Source organism: Xenopus laevis, chromosome 4S (assembly GCF_017654675.1).
Source record: "Xenopus laevis strain J_2021 chromosome 4S, Xenopus_laevis_v10.1, whole genome shotgun sequence".
In the NCBI taxonomy this organism is placed as follows: domain Eukaryota; kingdom Metazoa; phylum Chordata; class Amphibia; order Anura; family Pipidae; genus Xenopus; species Xenopus laevis.
Window position 1 is genome coordinate 95,210,532 of NC_054378.1, and position 23,394 is coordinate 95,233,925.

Genomic DNA, 23,394 nt, shown 5'->3' on the forward strand with positions numbered 1-23,394 from the left:
AGCAAAGTGGCCTTTTGCAGACAGTCACCCATATCTTTTTACTTTAGGTTGTTGTCTGTATATTTAAAGGCCAATGCAAGCCAAAATCTCTTGGGAGGTGTCAATTGTAATTTTAACCGTTAACTTCGGTTGGCACTTTTCTTTGTTCTGAAAAGTGAGCAGCTACTATTTAAATGTCTTCCCAATGATTCTCTGCACCACACTGGGAGCACCTCTACATGATGTAGAAATTCTTGGGTGATTTGCTTATAGTGCTCATTCTGTGAGTGGGATCATTGGATGGAAGAGGTAAAATGACTGTGTCCACTTTGCAGAATCCAAGTCCAGTTCATTTTATAAAGAAGTACCAACCAGGGGATGCAGGGTAGTAATTCAAATCACTTGGGCATTCCTAAAACATTAGCACCACTCCAGCTTACAAATAAATACAGTTTTGTTGGTATGGTTTTGATGCAAACTTAATCCAACATGTATCTAATTTTTCTGTAATATTGTTTTCCTCCGGTTTTTTAGTTGATGCTGCTAGTTCATATTATGCTTTTGCACAACCATCTCTTATTACCTGTGAAATAGAAACACTTATGATTGTTATTCTTGCCCCTAGTAGAATGTGAGTCAAAAGGGTATCAGATGCCTTACTGAATGATTCAGGATAAAGGTTTCATAAAGTAATTTCAGGAGGGTTTTCAGGCCATTCATGTGTTTTACTGCATTGTTCAGCGTTTTTTTTGGTCATACTTTTTATGTCTGGATCATTTAATAAATTCAATGAAAACCGTTGTTTTAGAGTTTGCGAGTTTAGTTGTGGTTTCAAAAACCTCAAACAACTACAATCTGACCTTTATTAAATAAGCCTCCGCAATTCAGATTTTTTTTCATGATTTGAGAAAATAAAAGCAACTAAAAACACAGCTGCTAATATACTCAAGAATATTCTTTAGAACCTTGAATAGTTGATATTTATTAAAAATAAATCCAGCAAAAAGTCCCAAGAAATAAACTCAAGCAACTTTATTAATTTTCCCAGTTTTCAGCCTCATTACAAATTAATGGAATACTGTGATTCTTCATAGTGTAAAAAAAATTCTGTAAAAATATTCTGCCTTGTTATTTTTAAATCACCTAGGGAGTTATATAAACTCTGAATGCAGAAAATCTGAAAAATTAATGGGTTTTTTTTAGTATAAAATCGGATTTTAAAAAACCATCAAATTTTTCTAAATTTGTTAGATCCGTTGTTTGGCAATTCACATAACCTGATATGCCCACTAACGTCAGGGCGATATCAGGCTAATCCAAACGGCCTTTGGGCCGAACGATCTAATTACAATGAAAGGAATGGGCGCTGATGGGTCACAGGGCCACATCAACTAGCCAATGCGGCCATGGATCGAAGAAAAACAAACAAACTTGCTTGATCGATATCTGCCTGATTTTTGGCCTGATTTTGGCCACACAGGCAGATAAGCTGCCGAATTGGTCTAAAGGACCAATATCGGCAGCTTTAATCTGCCCGTGTATGGCCATCATTACACAGCCTTTTATGCATACAGTTTTGATGAAACAAATTATTGGGGTATTTATGTATTTCCTTCGTTCTGCTCCTTTATAGAAGAATCTGTGCATGAAGGAGATTGACACTGCTGGTAACTAATGCAATGTGGGACTTTTCCATACTCAAATTAAGTTGCTTACTTTGGAATCAGATTTTTTCTGCAAAGCAAATTTCCGGGAAAATGTAATAATAAATAAATGCAAAAAACCTGAGCGGATTTGATCGGAGTTTGTAGCAGAAAATATTGAGATAAATTTGGATTTTAATAAATAACCCCTTTGTGTTCATCTAGTAGAGATGCCAACAGACTGTATATTACACTCACACATAAATGACAGGAGCACTGTGGGAACTTTTAACATTAGTGATGGGCGAATCTGTGCAGTTTTGCTTCATTGAAAAATTAGCAAATTTACAGAGAAATTTGCAAAATGGCAAAAAAATTGCAAAATGCATTGAAGTCAAGGGGGGGGGAAATAATTTTGACTTGCAACAATTTTGATGCGAGTGACAATTCTTATACCCTCAACTATTTGGTCTAAATGCATTAAAGTCAATGGGCATCTCAATAATTATTTTTTGACAGCGGATTTTTCTAGTGAGTTTATTCGCCCATTACTATTTAACATCCAATAAGTAACAAGTGTATGAAGCATGTTAAGGATTTGGAAGGAGTGCTGTTCATCTCTCTCTTTTAGTTATTTTTATTGACTAGGGTGAGGGATCACTGTGTTCTTAATACACCAGCTAACCAAACAATATTGGGAACTTGGAAAAACTCTTATGGCAGGATTCTATGATCTATATGATATGATATTTGTATTCACTGCCAATTAAAGGGGACCCGTCACCCAAAGAAATTATTCAAAATCCTATTTTATCACATTAGTCAAGCAAAATGAACTTTAATTACACTATATAAATTATTTGAATCTTGTTTAATTCAGTCTGGGATTTTAAAATTATAGCAAGCAGGCAGCAGCCATTTTGTTCACACTGTTATTAAGGCAAGTCTTGTGTCATCTCAGAATCTTGTTTGTGCACCAGAATGGGGGACCCAATGTCCATTTCTATGCCCTGGATACACAATTAAATGGTTAAGAGAACGGGGGAATGTGTGGAGAGCAGTGACATCTAGGAAGTGCTAAATGGAAAGTGAAAGTAATTGTCTGCCCCGCCTCTATGCCATTGGCATAGAGGAGGGGCAGACAATATTTGATTGACAGCTGAGATTTTTGAATGAGTTTACTGCCGCTATGAATGCTTTAATAAAAAATAGAAATTGGATTTCATGTTTAATTTGAAAACGACTTTTATTATACAGATTTTTGTGTCTGGGTGACAGGTCCACTTTAATAGTTTCTTATACAACATTTTGAATCAGCTTGTCATTGATTAGAATATAAAAAATGTACTAAAACATGTCCAAAGATTGATTGTACTTTGAAATGCATTTATGCCTACATATCAACTTTACTTGCCAGTTTATAGGCCACCATATTATCCTTTTAATCAGTATTTTACTAATTAAATGTGTTGTTATTCAAAATCTACTTAAGTGCTAAATGTTTGATATTACTTCCACTGCATATATTTTTGCACAAAGATTGTTTGGGGATTTTACAGTGGGAGTAGGCTATTGTAGACTATTGAATGGCAAGAAGTATGAGGCCACTGTACATGAAGCAGACATAATTAAGACTAATCAGGGTTCTAGTGATCATAAGTCCCTATGAAAATTAAGGTTTAGTCAGATATGTATGTACACATTTGTACCTGAAATCAGTCAGATATTTACACAGTTACACCTCAAATCACCAGTGGAGTCACAAGTATTCATACAGTTTACATTGATATAATGAATGCAAGTAAAACATTGCATGTAGTTGCATCGCCTGTTCACAACAAGTCATTGGTTCTTTCTTAACTTATACTTTGCAATACAATTTTGTTATAAATTCTATGGCACGCTTAGTTCTGTGAACCCCATGCCATGAATATAACAATGTTTTCTGTGGTAGAAATGCACAAACAAATGGTGGACATCACATAAATGGTTTCACTGAGTTTAGTTTCCTCTGTTCTACCTTACTTGGTACAAAAGTAAGAAAATAAATATTGATTAGTTGCATTCTCCAAAACATTGATGAGAAACTAGAACTGCTGCTTTATCTGTGCCAGGCAGGGTATGAAATATAGTAAGCCAATATTTTCTTATTGAATATCATCACACGAATCTCTTAACTCGCCTCACACAATGAGGAGCTAACTTTTTTGTTAGCATTCAAAGCACAGACAACATTCTGGGGAAGAGAAAAGAGTTATGGTGTTTTGATCTAAAATTCTTCAACTTGCAAACAAGTTTAATGTTTGTTCTTTGTGACTCAAAGGCATTTCTTTCAGCTTTATTTTTATCTAAAAAGTGTTGAGACCCAGACGTGCAAAAGCAAAGAGGATAAACATGTAAACACTGGAACCTTTCTATTTTGGTTCCCCCCAAAAGAAAAAAATAATTTTTATCTTCATCCCCAATAACAAAATGAACATTGTTCTGCTGTGCAATAAATTATGTTGTTTAAATCAATAGCAATAATGTACTGCAGAGCAGATCATAAAAGTTTTTATTACACGGAAAAAGAACAGCGAGAATTTATTGCCATCAAAATCATTTGGTCCAAAAAAGTGGCATCGTTGGCATTTAGCTCACATGCTTCAATTTTTCAGAAGAAAGGAACCCAGTGCTATAACTATTTCATATATGTCATGGAAAATGAAAATGTCACAGAGAATGTAATGGGATTTGGGATCTGTCTCTTTTTGTTAATCAACTAATAAATAACAAATAAAAGCACAGGCATATCAATAGCTGTGACAATGAATTCAAACAAATTCATACAAATTACAGCATCAGGTTATCTTTTTTAAAAAAAAAACATTTTTTATATGTTAAAATTTAATTTTGTCACATGCCTGCTGCTGCACATACACAGCACAGATGCTACCAAATATATTACAAACTACAAAAGTATTTTTGCAATATATGACAGATTTACCAGTTGCATATTAAAATACCTACGAGGGAAAAACAATTCACACCAATAAGAATAAAATACATATCTCACAATGTAATATTGTTCCTTAAACTGTTATTACATTGAGAATTTTAATTGCGCACTCTTAAGAAGTGCTGTAAGGTGTCGTAATCTTTTGGAGCAAACTATAAAATTCGCAAAAGCTATATTAAATTCATGCAAAGCTAAATTTGTTCGCGCAAAGGCATAACTCCGCATTGCGAATAGTTTTTCCGTTACTGACTTTTATTACATTCCTCCGCTAATGATGCTACTAAATATGGTGAATCAGCATACCATGAAAAAATGCCACAGATTTAAAATGCCACAGGTCTATTGAGCGTAAGGTGTGGATATATCAGTTGATTGTAATGCAACTCAGTGTATCAATTTCTTCTTGTGTATTTTAGGTGGTGTATGCTATTTCTTTAAAAAAATCTCACATAAAGAAATAAAGTAATTAATGCAAGAAGATGCACTTGTGTTTTCTTTCATTAATTCATCCACACCTGACTCTCAATGCATAATATTAACTTCGCCTTAGGGGTTATTTACTAAAATCCAAAGTTTGTTGATTTGAGAAGGAGTACTTTTTTATTCAGACTTTAAGCACCATCTGGGTTTAATAAATCACAAACATTTTTAGTTGTTTTTCATCTGAAAAAATTATGTTTTCCCCTTTAAAACCCCTTAATGTCAGATTTCATCAAGGCACTGGCACAACATTCTTTTGAACCAGAAGACTTGACATATGCAGGACTAATGGTAACTGAAATATTCAGACAATATATGAATAAATACAGAATGAAGATGTCACAGACTGTGTAGTGAGGAAGCCCTTAGATTGCTATTATCAACTCCTGAAGCAGGAGAGCCCCGCCAACCCCAGTTTTCACTGATGTCTTTTTGGGTCCCAACAACTTTCTGCTGCAGGACTGATGGAGATCCTACACACGGCAGAGGTTGTTCTAAAATCGCAACACAGACAAGGATCGGGCAAAATATTTTCAGAGTCATGCAAAGGGCCTTGGACAGGCAGTATTAGGCAAGGGGCAAGAGTAAAAAAAAGTATAAGGGCTTAAAGGAGAACTAAACCCTAAAAATGAACATGGCTAAAAATGACATATTTTATATACTGAACTTATTGCACCAGCCTAAAGTTCCAGTTTCTCAATAGCAGCAATAATTTAGGAGAACCTGTTACTATCTTAGAACGTGTTTGCAACACTCACATACTCACATGCTCAGTGGGCTCTGAGTAGCTGTTGAGAAGCTTATGGTTGGGAGTCATTGCAAATTATCAAGCAGAAAATTAGGTTCCCCTGTAATATAAGCTGATGCTACATGGCTGATTTTTAAAATCTGATGCGATTTGCACTGAATTTGGTGCTGCCATTTAGTAATTATCTTTATTAATTACTAATCAGCCTTATATTCTGGCATTTATATTCTATGGGGTTCATGCACAAACAATCGAATTTAGTTTCCCCCCCCCCCCCCCGAATCACTAAAAATGTGTGTTTTTTATATATTTCTAAAAAAAATAAAAATTTTGATTTATTAAGTTAAAAAACCACGAAGTAAAAGGTCAAGGTGCAATAGAAGTCAAAGGGAGGTGTGCTGATCCTTTTGGACCGATTTAAACCAGTTTGCAATATTAGAGGTTTTTGGATATTTTTCTCCACTATTCTTGTTCAGTGAATTGTTCAGTGCTTTTTGTACGTACTTCTTATATTCCGATTTTTAAATAAATCTCATGACATTCGTAGTTTTAGAGTTTAGTCGTTGTTTTAAAAGCCTCTAAAAAAGTGATCCCCAACCAGTGGCTGGTGAGCAACCCAGTGCTTTCAGTGGCCAAAAAACAGGTGCTTATATTTAAATTCCAGGCTTGGGGGCACATTTTAATCTTATAAAAAACAGACGTGCTGCCTCCTTTAAGCTGCCAGTCCACATAGGGCTACCAAATAGCCAATTACAGCCCTTATGTGGCACCCCAGGGACTTTTGTGTTTGGGGTGTTGCTTGTGTTGCACCCCAACTCTTTTTACATTTGAATCTTTCTCACGGGTAAGAAAGGTTGGGGACCCTTCTCTAAAACCACTAAAATTTTCCCTTTAATAAATAGACCTCCAAGTGTACTGTATATTTTGAGTCAGTCCCTAAGCTCAGCAAGTGACAGCAGCACAGAGCATGTGCAGTGAATTAGCAGAAAAGAAGATGGGGAGCTACTGGGGCATCTTTGGAGACACAGATCTTTCCTGCTAAAGGGCGATGGTTACCTTGGGCTGGTACAGTGGCCCAAAACATAATGTACAACATTTCTATCTTACTTCTTTCGTTTTTATTTTTAAATGTTCGCACCAAAAGTGATGTCATTGTGCATGTGCGCACCTGGACTCATACCACACCATGATGAGCACAAGAGCAGTGTGGTGCAGACTTATAAAAACGTGTGGTATGTACAATTATTGGCCTCAATGCAAAAAGAGAGATCCTAGGTCCCTATAACCTATTTTTAGGGGCACATTTACTAAGCTCGAGCGAATTTCAAAGTATTTTTTTGGCTTCAAGTACTGTCTCTTTAAAAAATACTTCGACCACCTTACTTCGTCACCTAAAACCTACCGAGCACCAATGTTAGCCTATGGGGAAGGTTCCCATAGGTTTTTCTAGCAATTTATGATCGAAGGAAAATCGTTCGTTCGATGGATTAAAATCCTTCGAATCGTTCGATTCGTAGGATTTAATCGTTTAATTTTTCCTTCGATTGTTTGATCGAACGAATTGCGGTAAATCCTTCGGCTTCAATATTCGAAGTCGAAGGATTTAACTTCGATGGTCGAATATTGAGGGTTAAATAACCCTCGATATTTGACCCATAGTAAATGTGCCCCTTAATGTGCTTCTAGGAAATAAAATAATCTGCTCTAGATTCAATAAAATACCAGAAATTTCAGCAATAAAGATGACCAGACACAGCTAGATTAGGTCATGGAAACAATCTGTTTTAATAAAAAGTTAAGTTTATTGTAGCATTGTTCATGAACCTTTGCATAAGCTCAGTGTAAGGGGTCATTCTATTCTGTTAATAAATATTGTTTTTGTGTACTGCATTTTGCATTGGATGACAAACATAACCCAGTCTTTTTGAGATAATTGAATGGCTCAAGAGAGCAGTACAGTGGATAAAGTTTTATTATGCTGTAAGTTAAGGTTGTTAAGTGGAGTAAAAAATGAATAGGACAATAGCACCTTTAAGTTACAAATATCTAACTCTTATGCCGAATTAGTCAGATATCAGGGTATACAAGTCAGTTTGACATAGGACGTTATATAGTAGTACTAGTAAAGAGATGTGTGTTTCTAGTCAATAGTTTAGAACAATAAAAAGAGGTTTCTGTTTTCAACTGATACAGCTTATTGACAGGTCTATGTAAAAAAAGAAAAATGCAAGCATTTAATATATTCATTTATAATAATGTAGCCCAAAGGGTCCACACAAGAATTACCAAAAATGTAAATGCAAAAAAAAGTTTCAGTCCCCAACAGATACCTTCATCTGGATTAAAAAATAAATAAAACATTCTAGATGAAGTTTTCTGTCTGAGACTGAAATGTTGAATAATAAAACTTTTTTCATGCATTTACATTTTTGTTTGGCAATTCTTAAAAATTGTAGGTGTGCTGTCCTTGTTCCTGTACATTATTATAATAATATTTGTCTACAGTGTAATATAACATTTATTCTATTAAGAATATTTGTTTGAAATGTATTTTAGATTCTTTAAATAAATTTATCATATCATTTTGACTTTGACAGTGTTGTCCCTTTTACTACATCAATACAGTAGAAATGTTATTTTGAATTGCTTTCTGTTCACAAATGCAAAAGGATCCTTCCAGACTGTTCGCTGTACATCTTCAAGGACGCTATCAACAATGCTTTCATTGAATTCTTTCTCAACATATTGTAATCGCATCTCTTCACCTACTTCTCAGAAAACTAGTGGTTGAGATCAATTTTGTTTCACTCTTTTGAAGTGTCCCTTAGGACATTTTCTTGGAACACTGAAGTACCTTAGCTGCATTTTAAGGATAAAGTATTGCTAGAAATAATTTAGACAATAGCTTAAAATATTTCTTATGCTTATCTTTCTTTATTGATATACATAATTACAAAATCCTCATTGAGCAAGAGAAGAATTTGTTTTCATACACAAGCACACTTCTATAAGGAAGTTGTAGAAATTATCTCTGATTACCCAGAAAATTACCAGAGAAATTGCCTGGGCTGTGCTCTTTATTTGTATGTTTTTTTTTTACATCAAAATAGTATTTAGTTCTCCAAAAGGTTCTCCAAAACTGGGGAGTACATCATTAAATTGGGCCTGAGTATGTGTATCTTGCTGTTAGCCAGAGCAGTTAAGGTTCTACAGGTTAGACCATTTTGTCATTTGCTTGAGTGCTGATCTGTGTCAGGGAAAATTTAGCAAATTAAGAGATGGAAAGCGAGTCACTGGTATACAGATTCCATAATAAGTAAGCAAATTTTAAGACAGGTCAGGACCTCTAGAAATGAAGACAAAGGTCATTTTTTCATGGCACCCTTTTCTGCTTTTGGGATACCAATAAACATGTTTCTGTTGACTGTGTTGAGCTTTATTGTTTGTCAAAATTCGCACATCAAAGTAAATATTTGCTGTATTGCATTGGGGTCAATATGATAGCTAAATCACATGCATATTGTGTTCAGTATCTACTACTATACTTATTAACAGTTAGGGGCAGATTTATCAAGGGTCAAATTTCAAAGTGAAAAAAACTTTCGAAATTCGACCATCGAATAGGCTAGTCCGACATTCGATGTCGAAGTTGAAAGATTTTTAAGATCGTACAATCGTACTACGATCGTACTTCGGATCTAACCATTCGAACGATTTAATCCTACAATCGAACGATTTTACAAAAAGATCCTTCGACTTCTCAAAACTTAGCCAAATATTGGCTATAGGTTCTAGGAGGTCCCCATAGGTTAACATAGCAATTTGTCAGGTTTAAGGTGGCGAAGTGTCGAAGTATTTTAAAGAGACAGTACTTCGATTATGCACGAAGCATTTTCACTTCGAATCAAAGTCAAAGTCGAATTTGGCCTATTCGATGGTTGAAGTACCCAAAACTTACTTTGAAATTCAAAGTTTTTGAATTCGAAAATTCACTTTGAATCCTTAGTAAATTGTGCCCCTTAGGGAAAAAGACTGGTTGATGTTTAAGTAAAAAGTACAATCTGCAGTTTATATATCACTAGTTTATAAACATAGGCAAAACTAATAAACCAGACCATCAACAGATAAAATCTGAGTGCTCAAATCCTTTTGCTTAATATGGAAGGAGATGGGAGGATAATGTGATTTTTTTGTCTACCATACATTTTTTTTGTTGTGCGTGAAACTGACCATGTGGCAAATTTTTGGAGCCATATTGCAAAACATTTCATTGATATTGCCATGCATGGTGCTTATCACTACTTGTGGCTAAAGAATTAGATGCAAACATCACTTGTACTCCAAATGCATCAGAAATTATGGCAAACAGACTGCAAACATATCAGTTGTCTATTTTGGCACATTGTACACAATTGCATTAGGTGCAGCTCAATTGCATCAAAAGAATCACCCCTTTGCTTGCACAATAAAACTGGAACTCTGGAACCCGCACACCCATTCAACCACTGTAGGCAGGAGAATGGCTGGGGAAGGGGATTTCTGGCAACTATAGAGGAAGCAGACCCCATGGTCTAGGGCTCCTGTTCTCCACCCCCAGTGATGATGGAATTTGGTGTTTATACAGAGCTTGTTATCGCTAATTAAATAGCTTAGCCAATTTCAGTAGGGTAAATGTGAAAAGCAAAACAAATCTTTGTTACTGCTTTAGAATTTTAAAAAACAGTTCTGTCTATTTTTCTCATGTTTCGAAAACGATATATAGGTATGCAAGGTTTTTTTTAACATTGTGCAATTTCACACTGAAAGTCAATAAACAGCTATTTTGCAGTAAGTTCAGATTTCTGGGTGATTTTGAATTTGATCATTCTGCTTGTTTTGTGGAAGAATAACTGTATGTGATTGATATTTTCCAACATCCCTCACAACTTAATGTGAAATTACATGGCTCAAAAACAATGTGGCAAATGAATGCAAGTTCAAAGAAACTTTTATTGTGCAGTTAAGGATGTGAGGAAAATACAAAATGAACACCCGTACCTCATATGATTCAATATAAATAGTATGTGTACTTTAAGTAGGAGATTGGCAAAATGCATGCAAATATAACACAGTTCTCCTGTAAACTGATTGAAAGTTCAAGGTACTAGATATTTAAAAAAATATTTAATTAGTTTTGTTCATGTTTGTTTAAATTGTACCTTGAATGTCTACATATTTTATTAGATGTATTATATATTAATTATATCAGGGTGATTTGCTACAACAATTTTCATTTATCTGTAACTAGCAAAATAACTTTTCAATGCTACTATTTCAATGTACATGTACTGTTTTTATTTTTTAGATGATACTTGGACACATTGCTAACATTTTTTGAAATAAATGCAAAAATCCTCAAAAACAATTAAACTAGATCTTTCAAATGTTCTTAAAAAACTAGAGATACTTTTTTTCTTCTGTACATCTTGCGTTTGTAGTGAAGAATATAGGAATGCACTACTGAATAGAAGATGTTTTATTGTTATGGAGCTGAAATGTAGGAATGAAGTAAGGGTAGAAGCAAGGGAAAGAAACAAAGTGAAAGTCTTGGAAATATTGGTAAGCCTCACCTTCAAGAATAATGATTGGTTAAAAAAACAACCTGCCCAGGTCATGTAGAAGTCAATGGTAGTGATGGGTGAAACAATCTTTCCTAACCACATCTGAATGAGATGCTACAGTATATACAAAGCTTGATAATAATTTTGAAGCATTTTTATGAGTGCGATTGTTTGCGAGATTATTATCTGAATCCTTCAATTCTATAATTTGTTTTGTGTCCAGTTTTTTGTTAACTTAGCTTTTGCACCTAAAAGCTGCCAAAGTTTTTCTTTGTTAGAAAAGCATGTTTGGAGAAAATTACTGAAATTGTTGAGCTTTTTGAGTGAGTACGTAAACTCAAGGCAGGTTTCCTTGATGACTGCTTGAGCAGAAAAACAATCATAAATAGACCCCATATAAAAACATCATGTTGTGGAAGCCACAATACGTTATGATGACTTTTGGCAGTGAAATACAGACCTCCGTACAGTGCTCCCTCCACCCTCAGAAGTCCTTTAAAAATGAATTATCAATGAAGCTATTTATCTGAATTTACATAAAGGGGTATAAATGTCAAAGTATTAAAACTAAGCTTGCCACTGTTTGCCAAAGGCAAGTTTCACAACTTGTACAGTTGCATATTTAGCAAAGGGTTAAAATGGACTAAACTCTTGTTGCAACCTTGATAAATGATATCCTAAAACTAATATGTAAGTGAATAGAGAGCTGAGGAGTTCCCCACTGGTAAACTGTGACAAACCTTTTGATACGATATTGAAATGCCCCATAGTTTATATATATATATATATATATATATATATATATATATATATATATATATATATATGTATATGTATATATATGTATATATATATATATATTTATTTTTTTTTTTTTTTTTTTTTTGACAAACCTTTTGATACGATATTGAAATGCCCCATTGTATAAATATATATATATATATATATATATATATATATATATTTTTTTTTTTTTTTTTTTGAAAAACTATGACAAACCTTTTGATACGAAATTGAAATGCCCCATTGTGTGTGTATATATATATATATATATATATATATATATATATTTTTTTTTTACAGTTGTTAATATATTATTGATTTGACAGTTTTTTTTTAACTGACCAACACACTCATACTGTCAGTTGGCTGATGCCAGAAAGATTGAGCAATCTGCCATGAATACAAACTAACATCATGGAGCACTTGGCTAAAATCTGAGTCCTGACACTTGACAACCTCTGTAAACTGCAACTTTTAATATCATCCACCCTATTTGTGTCAGTAAGCTCTATTGGACAAGGACCTCCTTCCTACTGTCTCTTGAACACTTAGCACTTAATCTTGTAACTGTGCTTTGTATTTGTTATTGTATTGACTCTTGTTCTATTAATATATATGTGATATAAATAGCTTTTTTGTTAGACCAAATTATTAAGGGTTAGTGGATTTCTTCCAACAGCAAAGGTTCCCCTTTAATATCTAGTAAAATTAAGTCAAAGCCTTTGACAATTCTACTAGATACCGTATATATCATAAACTGGATAACTGAGAATTTCCATAGACATGTTCCCCTTTAATGACTGCATATACAACACATATAATAAATGCTGCAAACAAACAGCGTGATTGATTTTTCTCACATACTGATTGCAGCACACCAGGCTATGCATTTTCGAAGTAAAAGCAGGGAGTAATGCATACTGACCCTATGCCAAGGAGCAGTACTTTCACAGCTGCTAGCACTAATAAACCTGTCTTAGGTTGTTGCTAGAGATGAAAGTTTAATAAATAGGCCATTGGAGGACATAGCAAGTAGTCAAGAAGCAGAAGATAGAATAGCAATTGAGAAAGAAAACTGAGCAGGCACAACTGTAAATTACTTTGCTCTGTCTAAATAGAGTTACTTGGCAAAATCATATGTTGCACCCCTACTTGGCCTGCCTATTGATTATAATATAGTTGGGAATATGGGGCTGCCATTTTAGAGTAAACTCGACTCTTCTAGCTCAGGAAAATTTTATAGGGGTCTCTAGCTTTATTTATATTTGCAGTAAATATGCCTTTGTAAAAGCAATGAAAGTCTTGCAGATATGCTGATAATTAAAAAAAAATAGAAAACTTTCCTACCCCTGCCAGTATTAAAAATGTTTTTTTAGTATAACATGCCCTTTAAAATATTATTTTCAAGATTATTTTCACTGTTGATTTAGAAAGCATTCAAAAAACGGCTCTCATCGTGTTTTTGGTTCAAGTTAAAAAATATTCTTTTGTGATTGAAACACAAGTGACAAAAGTACAATCTTCAGCTTAAATGTTTGAAAGCAATATACTGTAGATGATAAAAATTTAAAGATACATTAATACATAAATTGTCTGTTTTATTATTTGGTTTTTAAGATTATTCAAAGCAATTTTCAATACAACTTTTTTGGTAAATAATGTAAGCAGTTTCATATAATTAGGGACAGATTTGTTCAGGTTCATGATGTGTATTTGACAAATAGATTGCTAAAAGCAACGATCAATATTTTTTCTCTTCTATTGCACCTCTCTGCAAATCCATGCACTGGCTATCAATATATTCTTACATCAAATTTAAACTCCGCACACTCACCTTCAGACTTTCAGTAACAATGTTCCACAACATATTTCAGTCTCATCTGCAGGTACACTCCAAATTGACAACTTCCGTCCTCTAATAATCTTAAATCTTCTTCTGCCCTAGTATGCTTATGACATGCAAGCCTCCAGTTCTTTAGCAGAGCAGTGCCCTCCCTGCTGAACTCAGTACCCCACAATGTCAGACAATCTCCTGCCCTGCAGAGTATTAACGTTGCCTTAGAACTCACCTCTTCCATGAAGCGTACACACTTACCTGCTAACCAAACAGGTATGATATAGTACATCAGTTTCTGCACATTACATTCTGAACACCCATTACCTCTTTACTAATACTGTTATAACACGCAATATTTTCCAAGCACATACTTTCCTCACAGCCACATGCCGTTATATGTTTATGTATCAACTATCCCCACCCATGTCCATTTAATTTATTTCAGGCTATAATTTATATGAGGCCACATCCATGTTCACTAAGCCATAACCTCTGCTGGCTATTGATAAGGGGACTATGACACAAAAGCATGTAAACAGCTGATGATAAGGATTTAGTGGTAAGGTGTAGCAACACATAAGTGGTTGATTCACATTAAAAAAAAATTCTAGTGGATGGTTAATGTTCCTAGGACCAGACAAAGGGATCATATTATGTATAAATGTTTTCTAACAAATTAACTTGTACATATCCTTTTTACAATCCATTATTCTTATTTCTGCAGATCAATTGCAATGTACCAACAGACAACCTTGGCAAAGCAGACACACAAAAAAGCTCCAATATGCTCCATGTAGAACTGAATTGCCTACCCTATTTTCAAAGTTCGATTTTGTGTAGTTCTAGAGGTTTTTTTCAGCCATGACTAAATTAAAATTTTAAAGAACCACAAATGTCTACTTATTTATTAAAAGATCTGATTATAAAAACCACAAACAAGTAAAAATGCAGAATTAAGCCATATACAGTAAGAATAAGAAAACCTTAACATCCTTGTTTTCATACGAATTTTCGTGTGATTACAAATAAAAAAAAAACAACCCAAAGCAAAGAAGGATTTTACAATCTGCAAAGGATAGCGCCCATTTACTTCTACAACCTCGCCAGCTAATATGGCGCCTTAGTTTATGTTCATTTCTAAAGCATTTATTAAGTTTGTATTTCTTTTAATCTTCATTGTTAACAGCTTTTTTCACTGCAGATAACAGTTCCTTTCCAACTGACTGATTTAGGCTGATAAGAGCTTTTTTATAGCTTTAAGAGAGCCTGCTAAATCAATAATTTTTCATAAATTTTTAATACAATGACACTATCTGATGACAGCCCCTATTGTCATCTATTGTAGCATGACCAAAATACTTTACTTTGTTTATTATCAAGAGAGTGGTTTAGTACAGAGTAAACCTCTAGTGATGAGCTAAAGTGCCTGTTTAGCTTTACCAGAAAATGTGTGAAACCATGGAAAAATTTGTAAAATGTTGAAATGTTGGTGAATTTTGGCAAATGTTGTTGGTGCTTTTTCTGGCACCAAAGACTGCATTTTTTTCTGTTGAAAAAAAGGCACAACAAAACTCTGCCATTAGCATTTTCTACAGGGAAAAACACTTGTTTTATTAATCAAAGCACATGGCAGAATTCTAGCACAGTTTGTTTAAATTACTCATTCCTATAGAGCAAAAAATACAAAATAGAATCTCTTATTTTAGTATCAGCAATGATAGATCTGTTTCCAGTGTAAGTAGCAGAGCTCTTGGGATCATCTGTGGCACACCCAAAAATATTTCAAAAGTACCTGTATCAATAGCCTGACAGTTGCTGTATTGAAAGCAAGGTCCAGCTCTTTTAAAGGGTTTTTTTTTAATTGAATTAAACATGAAATCTTAGCACACTGAAATGTTAACTTAAAATAACTCAAATTTGTATTCTATATTTCGATGTGTCTTCAAACTCTCAATCAATTCTAAAAATATGAAAAACTGAAACAAGCCCTTACAATTTCCCTAGGACAACTCCCACTGACTTTTACATAAACTTGTAAGCTTTCAGATGCAAAAATGTTACAATTGATATTTTTTGCGAATTTTTGCGCTTAATAAATATTCAAGTTTTGGAAACCCTTATTCAGATTCATGAGTTTTTGTGCAAATAAAATTTGTGAAAAAGAAAAAAAAATCCCTGTAAAAAAATTAATTTGGATGTTGATAAATCAGCTCCTAAATTGGGAAAACATTACTTAGTTAATGAAAGTTATAAAAGGATTAATGTGAGCTCTGCAAATGTAGCACATCCTATTGTCCGATTTTAGAATAATGGACTGTCTCTTTTACAGTGAAAAATACATAAAAAACAATGTCCTTTAGCAATTCTTATTTGTGGGTAATGGAGCGCTTGAATATACTTTTCTGCTTTCTATAGAGGAAAAAAATGTTAATTAGCTCTTAAAAATAAAATACAAGATGATGTTTCTCAATAACAGTATTATAAATAAACATACCCAAATTAAGATTACATTTTGTAACACACCAGCAAGACAATTTTTTTTACAATAACTTGTTTATGCTGCAGTAATTTCTCTAAGTGTTTTGAAGTGGCATTATCAGAAATGCATAATGCTGTACAAGCAATTAGTTATAACATACAGTAGAGGCCCAACTCTTTTTAATGAGTTGCAAATTGGTTAGAACTGCACAATGCACTTCAGAGAAAATAACATTAATACTTTTTTCACAGTACCAAATAAGAAACAGGACCATGCACGGAAGTTTCTGAAATTCCTTCCAACTGTCAAAAGGGAAAGCAAACATAACCAGCTGGAAAGGTTGACTGAAGGAGAAAGTCAACACAAGGGACGTGTCCAGCTTGCACTTTTCAATCTGTTGGACTACAGCTCCCGATATCCCCTGACAGCTGTTTTGGGGTTCTAGTTAAACTACAGCTGAAGAGTAGCTAGTAGTTAGGATGTTTCCGGTCAATATATTAATTAAGGTTGGTTAGGCTTAATGTATTGATTGAATGTTTATTTTCCCTTTGAGACAAATCTTGCACTGGATTAATTCTGGCATTTTCTTCTTCTAAGCTGCTCTGTGCCGTAATGATGGACACAATGCATTAGTGCCTTTCTGTTTTCTAGGTAGGGTCAATGGCTTTTTATTATGTAAAGTGCTTACAATGTAATCCTCTTTGTAACTAACTGACAGTTAATTTCACATTATATCTGCCGTCTCATGACTTTTACATGTTAATCAAGTTTGGAAATCCGGAAAAAAAAAAAGAGTTGTCTGCGTTGACTGGCCAAAAATAGTGTTATTTACAGCTGCATTGATAAAGGATGATAGATATTCTGCAGATGTGCAATTGTAATATGAATAATGCTCAGAGTATTTGTTGCACAGCTGTCTCAGTCTCTTTGGTTTCTTATTCTTTTCATCACCTAGTGTTGTAGAAGAACAATGGACCATGGGCTGCTTTGAACTTTGTGCCATTCTGCCTTCCTCTATTGGCAGCCACTTCCCATTCACTTGCATTTGAAGCCTGCTGTTTTAGGAAGACTCTTTTGTCAGTGGAAGGTATTGCTTTGTAGTGTGCATATTGACGTTTCTGAGCAATACCTCTCTTTCAGAACATGTTTCTTCTTCTATTGTATGTCCATTTCTCATAGCAGACAGTTGTAACACTACTCTGGTCAATTTGAGACCAATGGGGTTAATGTCTCACTTAAGGCAGGGACTTCACTAAGTGGAAGAGATGAAGGCAGGGTATAGTGCAACTACAACTCCCATAGGCTACTGTGCATAAAATAAGCTAACAGTTGTTATAGAGGAATATATGATGGACCAGCAGGGGTAATACTCACATCCACAGAGGCAAATATGTATAATCAGTAGATGTCTAGGACAGTGGAACTTACAGGGTCCCTGCTCCCCAACTTATCCCTAGAGGTACAGATCCCTCTAGGGCAGAATGGCTTACTGGGCCTTGGTGTACCCAGGCTCAGTGGAAACATTCAGCTGGGTTAGCAACCAGAATCCAAAGAGGAAGATCCACTCCTAACCAGACACTATCTTAAAGTGTGTCAGGAAATGGTCACAAAGCCTCTTGGCCAATAACTGGAATATGTAAATTACAACTAGATACATGGGCATCTGCAAGCTACTAGGGAGATGAGGAAGTGTAGGGGTTTTAAACCATAGAGCATAATAACCCTATGGGTCACTACACAATATCGAGGAGAGTTTGTATTGCTCACACAGTGAGGACTGTAAACTATTGCCCTATTTACAGATCAAGCATGATGTAAGGCAAATGGGCACATATATTACCACCAGACATTAAATTCAGAAGACACATATGGTGGAGGTGGCTCTATTGGTTTAGTTGGGCTGGCACTAAACCAATAATATATACAAATACAGTTATAAAATCTATGATTCTGAATGCCTGGGACCTGAGATTTTCTGGAAAAGAGATCTTTTCATACCTTGGATCACCATTTCCTAAAATAATCCAAAAAATAGGATTACTAGGAAACTAGGATTGTTTTGCTAATATTATAGATTTAGGCAGCTTCTTTATGATCAAGCACAAGGTACTGTTTAATTATTAAAGGCCAAAAGGAAATCAATTTTAAGCAGAATTATCTGCTTAAAATTAACTCTTTGAAAGATGACATTCCTGTTATTCAGAGTTTAACAAAGAAAAAAACCCACACCTGCACTATTACTCAAGCAAACCCATATTGATAAGACATGGGTATCTTTCTGTAGTCATTTTTAAAAGGAAGCCTAATGTGTGTCTCTAGGGCTGCTCAGACCGTGAGGCAAGGTGAGAATCTTGCCTCAGGTGGCACGGAGCGGTCAGTTAACCAAGGGTGGCAAAAATCTTCCTCTGGTAACTTTAAGAGACGAATCTCCGTTTTTTAAATGATAATTCAGCTCTTCTAGTGCATTGAGCGCAATAGCGCTCGCTGCACTGGTGATGCGGCCCCTCCTCCACCCGCTCCGGCGCTGGACGTTAGAAGAGTGGAGCAGGGGGGGGACAGCATTGGGGCTGCTGCCTCAGGCGTCAGCAGCCCCTGAAACGTGCCTTGTGTGTCTGTATGGTTTTATTTGTAGAGGTTCCATTTATATAAATGAACAAGCTTATGACTTTTGCAAACATTTGCAAATATAGGTTTTATTCCCTGTTGCACATTTTCTAGAGATGTCAGCAGCAACACTGGAACATTTGAAAATGTCAGTTTCGCTAATGTTTCACAAGCGGCCCTTTAAAAAAAAAAAGATGTTTTCGTGTTGATTCAAAAGCGTGTCCTACAAAATGATTTTCAATGGCCAAATAGTCCTACTGAAAAACAAATCTATGAAAACATCTAAAAGTGAACATCAAAAATTAGCCTTGCTATAAACCTAAAAACACATTAAAGTAGTCAGTTATGGATTTACAACACAACATATTTTGCAGGGTTTATCCTGCTGAGCCAAGCATTGTATGAGATATGCTATGATCAAAGATTATTCATAGGCAAGGCTCATAAATCAAAACTTCTGTTAACAAGGTTATACTATCACAATATTATGCATGATCCTCTTGAGGTAGATACAAATATTTTTTTGTAATTGCAGTTAATTGTTAACTAAGAAACAAGGTGCAGTTTGAATTTGTGGTAGAGGTGGGAAATTTAGAAAGTAAAACTCAGTCAGACAAGTGATAGATTAACACACCCAGGACACAACAATTTATGACACTCCCCAAGCCTACTACATTTTTTGGATTCTTGCCTAGCACAGTAGAGTACGGTCTTGGTAATAATTGTCATAGTGCAATCACTGATTTATGTTTTTGGTTCAGATTTACTTTAAAGATTAATATTAAAGGGTTAAGTAAGACTCAATATTCAAATAAAAAGCATGTCAATATTGACCATATACAGGATGTGTCTCTGATTTTATACACTTTCAGATGACCTCAGTTTTCAAAAGTCTTTGCTCTGAAAATATGGAATTCCATGCCTGCTTTTGGCCAGGTCTAGTTGCGATTTCTAAATAGGGCACTTGCATGTGTGAAACATTTCATTGAAAAGTAATTTGTGTTGGAGCAACATTCCAGAGGCTATATAGAGAAGCAAGATCCTATGTACAAGTTATTCTGAATTGAGAAAGCCATTTGGATGACTGGTGAAACGTCTTGAAGAAAAACACAGCAAGTCTAGTTGATTTGACTTATTTCTATAGATATACCATGACCTGGATGAATGAGAACTTTTACAAGCATTTACTATGTGTTTAAATTGCTCCTGTCAGTGGCAATACATTGCAAGAGAGCTCACTCACATTAGACATGCAGACTAGTAGTTTATATAGCCCGCAGACCCTTCTAAGACATTCATATACTTATTTGTATGAGATCATTTGGCCCTTGAACAACTTACAGCCACCTGTCCTGGCCATGCCCTGTTATTGGCCTCTGCTCTGTATACCGTTTGCCCTGACTTCTGGCCAGTTCATGGAACTCCACCTTTGCGTGCTGCTTGCACTTACCTCAGGCCTAATTTTCTGACTCTGCCACTGCCTGCTTACTGCCCTGAATTCTGGCCATTTTATTAGTCTGCATCTCTCTGTTGCTGGTTCTAACATTTGGCCTGTGTTTGTTACAGCATCACAATAAGATACTATTCCTTGCCACTTCAGTAGACTGTTTAAGGAACCATTTTCCAGTGTTATTCAGCATGCTAGTTTCAGTCACATTATAGTTAGATTGTTGTTCTAGCAAGATACATTGAGTGATGTGGAATCAAAAATAACAATAGTTATCATAGCAAAAGATACCACCTTTATTATATTATACACATTATACTGTTCAGCTGCTGAAAAGACTATGACTAAAATGTAATAGTAAAAAGACGCAGGTTGAGTGTATGGCTCCATTAAGTGATGTAAATAATTTGGTTATATAGGATTCAGAAAAAGCAAATCAGTTCTTGTTCATCGTATACAACAGAGAAGTCATAGATTTGAAACCCATTCTGCACAGATGGCTCAACTCAATCAAGTCAGGAAGGGAAATTCATAATGGAGAAGGACCTAAGTATACTTGTAGATAATATAAACTGGGCTGTAGATAGTAAAGCCAGTCAACAGTTGCAATGGTAAACAAAGTTTTGAACTGTACTAAAAAGGGTATAAAGCATTGGTATAGCCCACATGTTGAATATGTTATGAATTTTTGGCCTCCAGTGCTCAAACAGTATTTTATTAAATTAGTTTGAGTCCAAAGAAAAGCAACTAATCTGGTTAATGGTATGAAAAGTCTCAGTTATGAGGAATGGCTGACCAAGTAGTTTACCCTGTAAAAGAGGTGCAAAGATAACTGTGTATAACTATATAAGTGGATCATATAATAAACTCTCTATTTTATACACCAGTAGGTCGATCCAGCAGACACAAGGGCATCCACTGAGATTAGAAGAAAGAAAGTTCCATCTTTATATTCAAAAATAGTTTTTATAATGGTAAAAGCTGTGATTTTTTTTTTAAATTCTCTCCGTAAGGTGGTGGTACTGGAAGATATCTTAGGGGTTGTATGGATTTTTACAAAGTAAAAAAAATAAAGGATTACTGACATTAGCTTTGAGAACAAAGTTGATTTAGGGACTGGTGTGATTGTCAACTTGGAGTCAGGGAAGAGATTTTGTCCCTCTGAGGATAATTGGAGAGGCTTCAGATGAGGCTTTTCACCTTCCCCTGGATCAGTTAGTGGCAAGTAAGAAGACATAAGAGGACAGCTGAAGAAGCAGTGCATGGCTGTATGACAAGGTCTTGCCCTCTTGAATGAAAAGGAAGATGTGTGTCTAGATGTCTGATGACTCATGACATAGACATGGAATGTGTGAGATGCTTGGAAGATCCCCTGTGTGATCATTTTCTTGCTGAATGCAAGTTTTGAAAGCTTGTCTGTTTCAATTTTTCACTATTACATATCAGACTGTAGCCTCGAATTAGAACAATGTTAATGCAATGCATTATCAGAATTGAAAAGACTCATATATTTTATGTTAATGCAGTATATGTAATTATGTAAACTATAATACAATACTGTACCTCCAAGAGTTGCTGAGAGAAGAAAATGAGTCCCATACTTCTTTATAATGTTATCAGTGATCTGTTGCAGGGAAGGTCTTCTTCCCAGCAGTCGTATGTTGCGAAAGAATTCAGGAGCAAGAGGCAAAGGAGAACCAATAAAATTTCTTCTTTCGACTGCAAGATTATTTACCTTCCAGCGCCCAAACTCTCTGAAAATAAAAAAGAAAACTTTTAGTATTTAGAAAAGGTGTTGAATACAATACTAAATAAACCTTGCAATTGACAGATGTTTGAGGTTATTATAAGATTTTAGCATGAGTACAAAGTAATTATGCAATAATTCTGCTAATTTCATTTATCCTGTCACCGCTGATTTGAGCACAAATGGAACAAGATAAATCCACCTTCACTAGTGATGCTCAAAAAAATAATAATATTGAAACAGTTAGACTCTCTAAAGTTCAGAAGAGAACATTTGATAAACCTTATAAAGGTTATAAAATAAACAGAAGTAAGCTGTACATTCTAAAATAAAATTCACAGGAAAAAAAGGAGGTATTGTCTTGCAGCCAGCAAATTGAATACTGATATCTACAATGCTAAAGTAAAAAAGTTCTATTCCCTCTGCAACAAATAAAGGCAAAACGATCTTGAACTTCAAAACCTTAGAGAATGTTCTTCTTATCCAGGGAATATGGTGAGAGAAACTAGTTTGGAACACCTGACTACTTCTTCCTAGGGAAGTATGCCAATTTGTCTCTTTGGCTATCAGGGGACTGAGCACAAGGTACAGGTTGCTCCAAGCACTTTTATAAACAGAAATGTTTTTAGAAACATTTACTTTCCACTGAAAAATTCCCTCTGAAACTAATTTTTATTGTATCTTCTTAAGTTTCTTCATTTTCAAAGCATAAAATAAAGAATAATTGTTCGCTTGAGATATAATTCACTTATATTCCCTGGTGTGCCATGTGCTATTTATGTGAAAAAAGTGAAGTATAGGAAACATGTAACTGCAATGCTAAGAGCATTTTTTTTAGCGGATTCTACACACCAGTTCAACCAAATAGCCCTTTAATTGCTGCCATCTCTGAAACTAGTGAAAGCAACTTAGCTTTAAAGGGAATCAATGTACCAAAGAAAAACATACAATGATAAAATAAGACTTTTTTTTTTTTCTTTTTTTTTTTTTGCTGTGGCTGCCCAACGAACAACCAACAATTGCATATAAAATAAAACATAATGGTTGGG

At 34.8% G+C, this 23,394-nt stretch overlaps 1 protein-coding gene across 3 annotated transcripts in view; it reads right to left on the minus strand.

The window, feature by feature from the left end:
* The window catches only part of LOC108715732 (BMP/retinoic acid-inducible neural-specific protein 3), a 562,767-nt gene that overhangs the window by 141,579 nt on the left and 397,794 nt on the right, over positions 1-23,394 (minus strand). For all 3 annotated transcript variants that reach the window (XM_018261156.2, XM_018261155.2, XM_041561593.1), the window contains exon 3: positions 22,162-22,352. In XM_018261156.2, coding sequence (XP_018116645.1) covers positions 22,162-22,352 — 191 coding nt within the window. The remainder of the gene's footprint in view (positions 1-22,161; positions 22,353-23,394) is intronic.